The 12,303-nt window shown below is 37.0% G+C and overlaps 1 protein-coding gene across 1 annotated transcript in view; it reads left to right on the top strand.

Annotated features, from left to right (window-relative positions):
* LOC128644541 (WD repeat-containing protein on Y chromosome-like) overlaps nucleotides 1–12,303 on the top strand; it is a 385,306-nt gene that overhangs the window by 296,181 nt on the left and 76,822 nt on the right. Inside the window, exons 23-25 of the mRNA XM_053697119.1 lie at nucleotides 649–741; nucleotides 841–899; nucleotides 6,615–6,756. Coding sequence (XP_053553094.1) covers nucleotides 649–741; nucleotides 841–899; nucleotides 6,615–6,756 — 294 coding nt within the window. The remainder of the gene's footprint in view (nucleotides 1–648; nucleotides 742–840; nucleotides 900–6,614; nucleotides 6,757–12,303) is intronic.

The raw sequence follows: 12,303 nt of genomic DNA on the forward strand, positions 1-12,303 counted from the left end.
ATATATATATATATATATATATATAAAAATACAAAGAACATTTCCCCTATGTAAAGAACATTTGAATGTAAAATTTTAACAGTACATACGCAGTAAAACACATTAAAAAATATTAAAATTGAATTAAAATGATTTTTGACATTTTAGAGTATTTGAGTGGAAAGGGCTCCAAAGTATATATCTATATGTGTGTATGTATGTGTTTATATGCGTACATATATACACATATAAACATAAATACACATGTATACACACATACACATTCAAATACCTTGTCAAATACAAAATGCCTTTTAACCCTTTTTTAATTTTTTTTATTTATATGAATATTTTTTATTAGTGTATATATGAGTGTAACACTTTATTTTAATGTATTTATGTTGTTTTTGGTGCAACTTTTTATTTAACCCTAATCCTTTACGCAAGGACTTCAGTCATGCTAACCCGACTCGTGCAGTAGCGTTTACTTTCAACTTGTGAGTGCAAGTTAGTGTGGGCGTGATATTTCAATATCGTGGGATAAAGTTTGTGCACCACTTGTAATCTAGCCCAAATGTTTTATTTCATAACCTAATAAATGTTAATAGATAAAACTTTTAGAAAAAGAATTAGAAATGTTCTAAACTATATATTTATATTTTTGAACAGTTGCAGATAACAGTATTAGCAAGATCCTTTTTCTGAAAACACGAAAAACTACATTACAAGAAGCAGCCTGTCTTGTCTCCAATGGACCTCAAGGTATAATGGGGAAGCACAAGAGTTAATATTTAAACATGAATAGAAGTTAAACAAGTATCATTCATTCATTAATTCATTCATCGATTCCTTTGTTTGTAGGTTGTGTTTACTTCTGGAATGTGCTTAATGGAGGGAAACTACTTGCTAACTTCACACCAGTATGTATATTTTTCCATGTTAGTGTATTCTGAATATCATTTTTCTTACTGATTTTGAAATCTTACTTTTTCCATAATCTAGTAGCTTTTAATTCAACATTTTTCTAGATATATCTAGTATCATTATGTTTTATTTGAAAGTCAACTTTTTTTGCAGGTTTGGATTTATTATGTTAGTGTTAATTAGGGGCGCAGTGATTTTGTAAAATACTTTTGAGTTGTAATGTGGCCAACAATCAAATTATTTTAAGTAAAAGCCAATACATCGACCGATTTCTGATTCACTTTAATATTTTAAGAGGATACAATTTTAAATGTTATATTGCTAGTACAATTTTAACTTGCATTAGCGTCTAATATCTTATATTTATATTTATATAAGTTTAGTAGCCTTTTGTTATATTTTGATCAACCTTGTCCCCATATGGGTAAATCAACAACTACAAAAGAAAGATGTTTAGACTTTAAAGGCAGGCATTCTTGCCCATTAAAGGCTAGATTACAAGTGGAGCGCTAATTTATTGCACGCCCCTAAACAGGCAAATTTGCCCATTTACAGGCGCGCAATAAATAACCAGCCATTACATGTAGCTGTTTATTGCTACCGCAAGCTCAAGGTAGCAATTAGCACTCCAAAAATTAACCAGAGATCAGATTTCTTTTTTAATTTTCTAAATGTGCCACAATTGCCCCCTACAAACAGTGCGAGGTTCCTTATTAAAATAAAAAAAAAAAATGAGCATCTTCATTTTTTTTTTTAAATAACTGCACAAGGGGATGTGGGGTGTTAGAAAAACAAATGGCACTGAAAAGTGTCTTTACATTGCAATCTATGGGGATCTGTGTGTTCCCTGTAAATACAGGGAGTGCAGAATTATTAGGCAAGTTGTATTTTTGAGGATTAATTTTATTATTGAACAACAACCATGTTCTCAATGAACCCAAAAAACTCATTAATATCAAAGCTGAATAGTTTTGGAAGTAGTTTTTAGTTTGTTTTTAGTTATAGCTATTTTAGGGGGATATCTGTGTGTGCAGGTGACTATTACTGTGCATAATTATTAGGCAACTTAACAAAAAACAAATATATACCCATTTCAATTATTTATTTTTACCAGTGAAACCAATATAACATCTCAACATTCACAAATATACATTTCTGACATTCAAAAACAAAACAAAAACAAATCAGTGACCAATATAGCCACCTTTCTTTGCAAGGACACTCAAAAGCCTGCCATCCATGGATTCTGTCAGTGTTTTGATCTGTTCACCATCAACATTGTGTGCAGCAGCAACCACAGCCTCCCAGACACTGTTCAGAGAGGTGTACTGTTTTCTTTCCTTGTAAATCTCACATTTGATGATGGACCACAGGTTCTCAATGGGGTTCAGATCAGGTGAACAAGGAGGCCATGTCATTAGATTTTCTTCTTTTATACCCTTTCTTGCCAGCCACGCTGTGGAGTACTTGGACGCGTGTGATGGAGCATTGTCCTGCATGAAAATCATGTTTTTCTTGAAGGATGCAGACTTCTTCCTGTACCACTGCTTGAAGAAGGTGTCTTCCAGAAACTGGCAGTAGGACTGGGAGTTGAACTTGACTCCATCCTCAACCCGAAAAGGCCCCACAAGCTCATCTTTGATGATACCAGCCCAAACCAGTACTCCACCTCCACCTTGCTGGCGTCTGAGTCGGACTGGAGCTCTCTGCCCTTTACCAATCCAGCCACGGGCCCATCCATCTGGCCCATCAAGACTCACTCTCATTTCATCAGTCCATAAAACCTTAGAAAAATCAGTCTTGAGATATTTCTTGGCCCAGTCTTGACGTTTCAGCTTGTGTTCTTGTTCAGTGGTGGTCGTCTTTCAGCCTTTCTTACCTTGGCCATGTCTCTGAGTATTGCACACCTTGTGCTTTTGGGCACTCCAGTGATGTTGCAGCTCTGAAATATGGCCAAACTGGTGGCAAGTGGCATCTTGGCAGCTGCACGCTTGACTTTTCTCAGTTCATGGGCAGTTATTTTGCGCCTTGGTTTTTCCACACGCTTCTTGCGACCCTGTTGACTATTTTGAATGAAACGCTTGTTCGATGATCACGCTTCAGAAGCTTTGCAATTTTAAGAGTGCTGCATCCCTCTACAAGATATCTCACTATTTTTGACTTTTCTGAGCCTGTCAAGTCCTTCTTTTGACCCATTTTGCCAAAGGAAAGGAAGTTGTCTAATAATTATGCACACCTGATATAGGGTGTTGATGTCATTAGACCACACCCCTTCTCATTACAGAGATGCACATCACCTAATATGCTTAATTGGTAGTAGGCTTTCGAGCCTATACAGCTTGGAGTAAGACAACATGCATAAAGAGGATGATGTGGTCAAAATACTCATTTGCCTAATAATTCTGCACTCCCTGTATATATGTATATGCTTATATACATATATATGTATGTCTTAATATCTGTATATACACATATAAGTATAAATACATATGTTCATATACATATATATTTAAGATCTGCTGCCCATCGCTGCGTGACTTACCCCTTCACTGCACAAGGTTCTCATGTCCATTGGCGCCTATGGAAGCACGCTCTAGTGAGTGCAATGCTTCCGTGCAGAGCACCTAACTTGTAATACCAGCGCAAATACATTTGTGTGCGCTGGCTTTACTAAGTAAAGCGCAAATATCACCCTCACATTACAAAGTACAGTTACACACATATTAACACTGTCTAATAAAAATTATTCCCAAAAAATATTGCACACAAAATGTTATAAGGACTCAAAGACATGAGATCTCGGGAGTTAGAAAAAAAAAAAAACGCCACAGTACCTTATTTTTGAGATACATACAGATATATTGCTAAAGATGTATTTGTATGTATATATATATATATATACACACACACAGAGAGAAGCACACTCATAGGAACGAACAACTGGCTCAATATTATTGTTAGCCTGTTCTATGGCGATTTACCACCTAGGTGCAGCTTCTTTTAGCCCAGTAATGCTTTTCACAGAGTAGAACTTTCCTGTAGTATATTAGTCTGATCCCGCCTATTACGGTCAGTCCAGCGCCGAAATACCAGGCAATTATTTTCTGAACAAGGAACACAGCAATCCCAGACAATTATTATTATTATTATCGGTTATTTGTAGAGCGCCAACAGATTCCGCAGCACTATAAACAAAGGAAGAGTACAACAAAACAAATATAGGGATCAAATGGGTAGAGAGCCCTGCCAAGAGTTGCACTGTTATAGTCAGCTCTTAAGAAGGTGATCTACAAACAGCTGGACTCTTAGGCTTACATGCTAAGGGGGTTCAGGGGATAGCAATGGAGGAGTGGAACTGGTATACTATAAAGTAAGGTTAGCATAGGTTGTATGCATCGCTGAACAGTAGAGTCTTTAGGGAGCGCTTGAAGCTTTCAAAACTAGGTAGGTGTCTTGTGGAGCGAGGCAGAGATTTCCACAAGATGGGAGCCAGTCTGGAGAAGTCCTGTAAATGGGAGTGCAATGAGGTAACCAGAGAGGAGGAGAGTAGGAGGTCATGAGCAGAGCGAAGGGGACAGGAGGGAGAGTATCTGGAGACAAGTTCTGAGATATAGGGGGGAGCAGTGCAGTTGACCACCCTCTCTTGCTCCAAACCCTCCAATCCTTCGGCATCTGGGACACAGCCCTTTCGTGGCTCTCTTCCTACCTATCAAACTGTACATTTAGTGTAGCCTTCTCTGGGGCCTCCCCTGCCCGTCACCACTTTCTGTCGGAGTACCGCAAGGCTCTATCTTCGGTCCCCTTCTCTTCTCCAAAATCTCCACCCCCAATCTCTCTATAACTGTTGACAAATCCATCATTACCCCTACCCCACATGCCCGATGTCTCAGGGTCACATTTGACCTTTCTTTCACTCCTCACATTTAGTCCTTGACTAAAGCCTGCTGCTTCCACCTTAAAAACATCTTGAAAATTAGACACTTACTTACACAAGATACAACTTAGATTTTAATCCACTCTCTCATTCTTTCCCGTCTCGATTACTGCAACTCTGTCCTCTCTGGTCTCCCCACCTGCCACCTAGCTTCTTTACAATCCATAATAAATGCCTCTACTAGACTCATCTTCCTTACACGTCGCTCTTCATCTGCTGCACCTCTCTGCCAATCCCTTCACTGGCTTCCTCTTGCCTCTAGGATCAAACACAAAATTCTCACTCTGACATACAAAGCCCTCAACTGCACTGCTCCCCCCTATATCTCAGAACTTGTCTCCAGATACTCTCCCTCCCATCCCCTTCGCTCTGCTCATGACCTCCTACTCTCCTCCTCTCTGGTTACCTCATTGCACTCCCATTTACAGGACTTCTCCAGACTGGCTCCCGTCTTGTGGAAATCTCTGCCTCGCTCCACAAGACACTCCCCTAGTTTTGAAAGCTTCAAGCGCTTCAGGTTACCACTAGCACAAAATAAGTTTTTTTGAAACTTTTAATGAACGCAACCTGACTAGCTCAAAAAGCTTAACTCTAGTGGAATTTTTGCGATCGCAAAAAAAAATTGTGCCATTTATATATGTTTAAAGTCTAGGATTTAAAAAAAAAAGTAAGTGTGATTTGTTGTGTAATAATTATTTCTTTCGATCTGTGTATTTCAATGATCGATATTTTAGCACATTTTTATAGCCCTATAAACATTCAACAGTAGCTATTTCAAATGAAGAAATAAAGGTAAAAAAAGCTATTTATAAACAATTTAATACATTTCAGCAGGTAAAATGTATAATTGAAAACACATTAAAGAGAAAATTAAGAAATATGTGAGCAAACCCTAAAAATCTTCTTTTAGAAATTATTTTTGCAATGCCTGAAACCATTTTTCTACCCTAGTATTTCTGGGACTTACATATTTTTTATAACTTAGCAGCTTTAGCGTTTGGATCATTAAACTTTTAAACTCTATTACTGACATTAGTGAACCTTAGTAATCATATTGCTGGTAGACAAAGAACAATTGCAGCCTACGGTAGGCATTCTACATTAACAAGTACAGATTAGTTTATTAATTATGTATCAGAAATGGAATACCCAAAGCGTCAACTAAACTTCGTGGCACAGATAAATGCACAAGTGGTTTTGACACTGTCAATAATGTCTAATATAAAGTGTGGAGATTTAAAGGAGCATAAAACCAAAAATATTTATTTTATGATTCAGATAGAGCATACAATTTTAAACCACTTTCTAATTTACTTATTTGATCAATTGCTTCATTCTCTTTATCCTTTATTTAAGAGATGCCATGTACTATTGGAAACTAGTCAAACACATTGGCAAGCCAATGAGAAGAGGTATATATAGGCAGCCACCAATCAGTAGCTATCTCCCAGCTCCTGAACCTACCTAGGTATGCTTTTCAACAAAGGATACCAAAAGAACAAATCAAATTAGATAATAGAAGTAAATTGCAAAGCTGTGTTTTTCTATTATTTATTACACTTTAATTTTTTCAAAATGTTGTTATATGTGTTAGGATATTGTACTCTGCTTTGTTTTTTTATTTTTTTTATTTTTTTAAATTTGACAAGCTTGTGGTCTTAAAATCTGTTTTGAATTATGTTCTACTTTATTTCAAGACTCATATTTAAAATTGCTGATATATATGTAAATGCCAAACTTCTGACAATCCATTAATGATTTTTATTTATTTCTTTAGTCTCGGATGGGATACAGAGTCAGCAGTATTGCCGTCGATAAAGATGATGCATTAATGTTTGTAGCAGACAGTATTGGCTTTATTTATGTTTATGACATCAAGGAGTACGCATTGCATGGAATAGAAAAAGAACCAGCAAAAAGTATGTTGTATATTAAAAAAAATCTAATTCTAGGTTTCATACCAACAATGAAAAAGTATGACTGTGCAGTGTAAATCAGCCTCTCTCATGCATGAGTAAAAATTTATTTTTTTAACACAGGAGCAAAAAATAATGATCCTTTAAATCATATAGCCAAATCTGTGCCAATAATTTCTTTAATATGCATTGAGAAAAAGTGAAAACTTTTCTAACTAAAAATACAAAATACACAATAAAAAGCTGAGTTGATGGAGATATGAATTTAAATAAAAGGGATATTAAAGTCATCATTTTCTTCATTGCATCTGAAAAAAGTTATTTCACAATGCATTACAGTTTTAGTTTTTATAATTTGTTTTTAAAAATATTTTTAACATTTTAATGCAAAAATATTGAAAATGTTTAATTGCTTCTTTTATTAACGTACGCATGAATAAAAATGTTTGAGTTTAATATCCTTTAATTGCATTTGTTTGTGATAGCTAGATAGATAGTATAGATATATAGTAATGATTGATACTATGGGGTATATTTATTAAAGTGCAGACGGACATGATACGATGTAGCGTATCATGTCCGCCACACATCGATAAATGCAGACAGCATACACTGTCAGCATTTATCATTGCACCAGCAGTTCTTGTGAAGTGCTGGTGCAATGCCGCCCCCTGCAGATTCGCAGCCAATCAGCCGCTAGCAGGGGGTGTCAATCAACCCGATCTTATTCGATCAGGTAAATTTCTGTCCACCGCTTCAGAGCAGGCTGACAGGTTGTGGAGCTTGATAAATTGACCCCTATAGGCATATATATTTCTTGTGCAATACCGTCCCCTGCAGATTCACGGCCAATCGTCGCTAGCAGGGGGTGTCAACCAAACCGATTGTATTTGATCGGGTTAATTTCTGTCCGCCGCCTCAGAGCAGGCGGACTGGTTGTGGAGTTTGATAAATTGACCCCTATAGGCATATATATTGCTTGTGCAATACCGTCCCCTGCAGATTCACGGCCAATCGGCCATTAGCAGGGGGTGTCAACCAAACCGATTGTATTTGATCGGGTTAATTTCTGTCCGCCGCCTCAAAGCAGGCGGACAAATTATGGAGCAGCGACCTTTAGATCATTCAGAGCTTGATAATTCGGCCCCTCTGTGCTATTGCATTGTCTTTATATCATGCATTTGTTGTTTATGCAAATCTACTGTGTTTACTGATCCTTTAACATTTAGAAACAACAATACAAACTGTAATTTGGGAACAGCAATGCTGTTACCTCAACAACTTACTCAAACCAATGATCTTTACTTTTACAATGGCAAAATGTTTGTAGCATTAGCCACCCGAATAAGGGACATATTACGAGTGGAGCAGTACTTATCGCTCCAGCTCGCATGTTAACCCAGTGTGCGCAAAAAGCTTACTTCCCCCACAGACGTCAATGGAGCAAGAAAAGTCGAAAAAAAATAACACCCTTACTCATGAGCAAACACGATTGCATATTCTCAAGTGCGCTAACCCGACAAGAAAATATGAATATTTCACATTCCGATGTTTGTCACATAGAAGAATATGTTCTATTAATTCATAAATACATATTTCTACAAATATCTGAGTATATTTTGGTAGAATATATATCTATACCTATATATCTATATAATTATATATACAGTAGGTATAGATACAGATATGTATAGGAATATCTATTAAAAAATACTAAGAACATATTCTGCGCAGGACATTGGAATGTGAAATATTTACAGTAAATACACACTATAACACTTTATTAAAATGAATATTGCATAAATATGCTTTAACATGTTTTCATCTACTTGACTGCAAATGGCTCCAATACACTTACATGTTTATATGTGTCTATATATGTATACATATGTATTTATGTGTTTATATGTGTATATATGTCTGTAAATACATATACACATAAATACATAAATACACATAAGTACACACATATATACATATTTAGACATGTACAGTATATGTATGTATCTCTATGTTAAAGCTTTTTGCTTTTTTTTCCCTGAGACCTCATACCTTTGAGCCCTTATTACTTTTTTGTGCAATATTTTTTTTTAATAATTTTTATTAGTGTTATTTTGAGTGTAACTGTGCATTTAAACTTATTTTTAATCTGTTTTGTGAAACTTTTTTGTTTCCCGAAACATTTAACCAGAGCTCTGAGGTTGCATTTACTTTCAACTTGCAATACGCACGCTACAATCGACTCGTGCAAACAGCCGCGATAAACCCAAACTGTTAGCGCGCCTCTCGTAAACTGACCCTAAAGCCGTTGCAACACTGTCATGATAATCCCATGACAGGACATAGGGGAATTTTCAAGACTCTGGTCAGTTAAAAGGCCTTTATGGTTGGCCCCATATGTACCATGACATAGAAGCATATGTAAAAGCATGTGATACCTGTCCCAGATCTAAACATTCCAATAGACCCCTGCAGGTGTTTTACTGCCTCTTTCAGTTCCTACTAGACCTTGGAGTGATGTGACAATTTACTTTATTGTGGATTTACCAGCTTCTGAAAGGCCCAACACTCTGTTGGCTATAGTACACTGTTTCTCTAAGATGGCACATTTTATTCCAACTGTCGGTCTACCCAATACAAATACTACTGTCACAATATTACTAAATTAAGTATTTCACCTTCATGGATTACCATTGTTTATGATAGGGTCACACAATTTACCTTATGCTTCTGGGAATCATTCTGTAAAAGCCTCTAGATTACAGGACAGGGGCGTATTATGGCCTAGGCCAATAAGGCTGGTGCCTAGGGCGGCAGATTTGGGAGGGGCAGCACATCTGCCCTATCCTCTCTTTAAAAGCCAGCACACAGTACAGTGATCGATAAAGTGCAGACTTTCACAGAGAAGACAAGGCACGTGCGCTGATTAAGGTCGCTCTTCACAGGCAGTGCTCCTTTAAACCGTTGCCCGGGGATATGCTTACAAGGTGAGGCTGGAGTTGAAGACTTTGTGCCGATATGCTGCCTCCCCTTGTCAGCTGTGGTGGATCTGCGAGCGCACTGCTTATTGCAGGTCTTAGTAACTAACAGACTGGATGCGTCTGTGCACTGCTTGGATAAGCTTGTAATGTCTAATCATAAACTCTCAGCGCTAATGTAAATAGTAAACGGACACTTAAAAAGTTTCATTACTTGAATGATGGTAATTACTGTATGTTGTTGCATGTGAAGGGCAGTGATTGTTTCAAAGTGTATTCTTCTTTCCCTCCCTTCTTTCCCTTTTTCCCTCCCATCCTCCCTCAACTCCCTCCTTTATTTCTTTCCCTCCCTCCCTCCCTTCTTTTCCTCCCTGCTTTCTTTCTCTCAACTTCTTCCCTTGCTCCCTTCTTTCACTGCTTTCTTACCCTCCCCCCTTTTCTCCTCTCCCTCCCCACTTTTCTCTTCTCTCTCCCTCCCTTCCTTCTTTCCTTTCCCTCCCTTTTCTCCCCTGCCCTTCTTTTCTCTCCCTTCAATCAGGGATAAAATAGTATGAGATGCATGCAACTCAACCCACCTGTATGCAAGTGTTTTGCTAGCCCATTTTATTTTGAATTGTTATAAACAAACAAACAAAAACATTTTACACACTGTTTTAAAAAAACCTGCTGCCCTTTCTCTGATGCAGGAACCTGGCCCTTTAAATCCTCCATGTTTTTTGCATGCAATGCTCAAAAATTAGGTAAGGAGCCTGTCGCTTTAAATCCTCCATGTTTTTTGCACTCAGTGCTCAGACATCTGTGTACTAGCGTTCCTGGATGCTTCTTTTGGCTCATCCCATTTTATGTGTAGTTTGGATTAAGGACTAATTGCTGTGTTAGAACTTGGCTAGTTCACTGGACTCTGGTATTGCCTTACTCCTATTTGTACTTTGCTGATGGACTGTCTTTATGGTATATGACTTGGGCCTGCTACTGGATTTCCTTAAAGCTATATCCCTTGCTTAGAGACTTATTTGGATTAATTCATGATGTTGACCCTCTGTCCTGTTCCTGCATTCTGAGTATTACTCTTGGATATCGGATTCCTCACCAAACAAAACTATGTAAGTGTTCCCTTCACAAATAGCTTAAAGGGATAGGAAAGTCAAAATTAAACTTTCATGATTTAGATAAAGTAATTTTAATATACTTTTAAATTCACTTCTATTTTCAAATGTGCTTTGTTCTCTTGCTATTCCTTGTTAAAAAAAAAGTAATACACACATATCCTACACTAGTGGGAGCTAGTTGCTAAATTGCTGCCTGCACACATTTGTCTCTTGTGATTGGCTAACTAGATGTGTTCAGCTAGCTGCCAGTAGTGCAATGTTGTTCCTTCAGCAATGGATAACAAGCGAATTAAAGGGACACTCAAGTCAAAATTATACTTTCATGATTCAGATAGAGCATGCCATTTTAAACAACTTTCCAATTTACTTCCATTAACAAAATATGCACTGTCTTGTTATATTTACACTATTTGAGTCACCATCTCCTACTAATCATGTGCAAGACTTCACAGAATATACATATATGCATTTGTGATTGGCTGATGGCTGTCACATGATATAGTGGAAATTGACATAACTTTAACATTTGTCAGAAAAAAATCTACTACTCATTTGAAGTTCAGACTAGGGGGCCGATTTATCATGATGCGGGGCGGACATCATTTAACATTGCACAAACATTTCTTGTGCAATGCCGCCTTCTGCAGATTTGGGGCGGGTGTCAATCATCCCGATCGCATTTGATCGGGATGATTGCTATCCGCCGCCTCAGAGGTGGCGGATAAGTTAAGGAGCAGCGGTCTTGCGACCATAGTTTCTTAACTTCTGCTTCAGGCGGACCTGAAGTGGAGTGGGTCGGAAGCAGCATCCACTGCTTCATAAATTGACCCCTAAGTACTATTATATTGTCTTTTTTTTTTTTTTAAATAATTTTTTTATTGAGGTTTGATATACAATAAAATATAAACAAAACATCAACCACTGCAATGACACATAAATAAAAATCACATCAGATGTCTTGAGAGAAGTATTATACAATCATACTGATTACATCACAGGATAGTTGAAAATGTGTATAGAGTGAACCTCATATTTTCAAATCTTTTTCTTTGTTTTGCAACAATTAGAAATAAAGCTCACATAATACATATATATTCTATAACATATGAAGATATAGTAAATGAGCAGTAATCTCTAGGGTAGAGCAACCATGAAGAAGTAAAAAAATATATTACATTGTTAACACCAACTAGTATCTCTTATATGAAAATGCAGACTTTTTACAATATTAGTTCTAGATAATACAATTATTGGAATAGCTGAAATTTTATGAACACAATATTGCTTATATAATACGTAGAGATATAAATATTAAGACCATAGGTTAATTGCGGTTTTGTTACGAGAGAAACCGCTTTAAAGACTCAGGATGAATCCAGCCTATCCTGAGTACTATAATATGGGGGGGTACGGAGGTCATTATGTATGTTTAACCGGAGCTCCTCTTTTCATAGGTACTTAAC

The sequence above is a fragment of the Bombina bombina genome, unplaced genomic scaffold (assembly GCF_027579735.1).
Source record: "Bombina bombina isolate aBomBom1 unplaced genomic scaffold, aBomBom1.pri scaffold_398, whole genome shotgun sequence".
In the NCBI taxonomy this organism is placed as follows: Eukaryota; Metazoa; Chordata; class Amphibia; order Anura; family Bombinatoridae; genus Bombina; species Bombina bombina.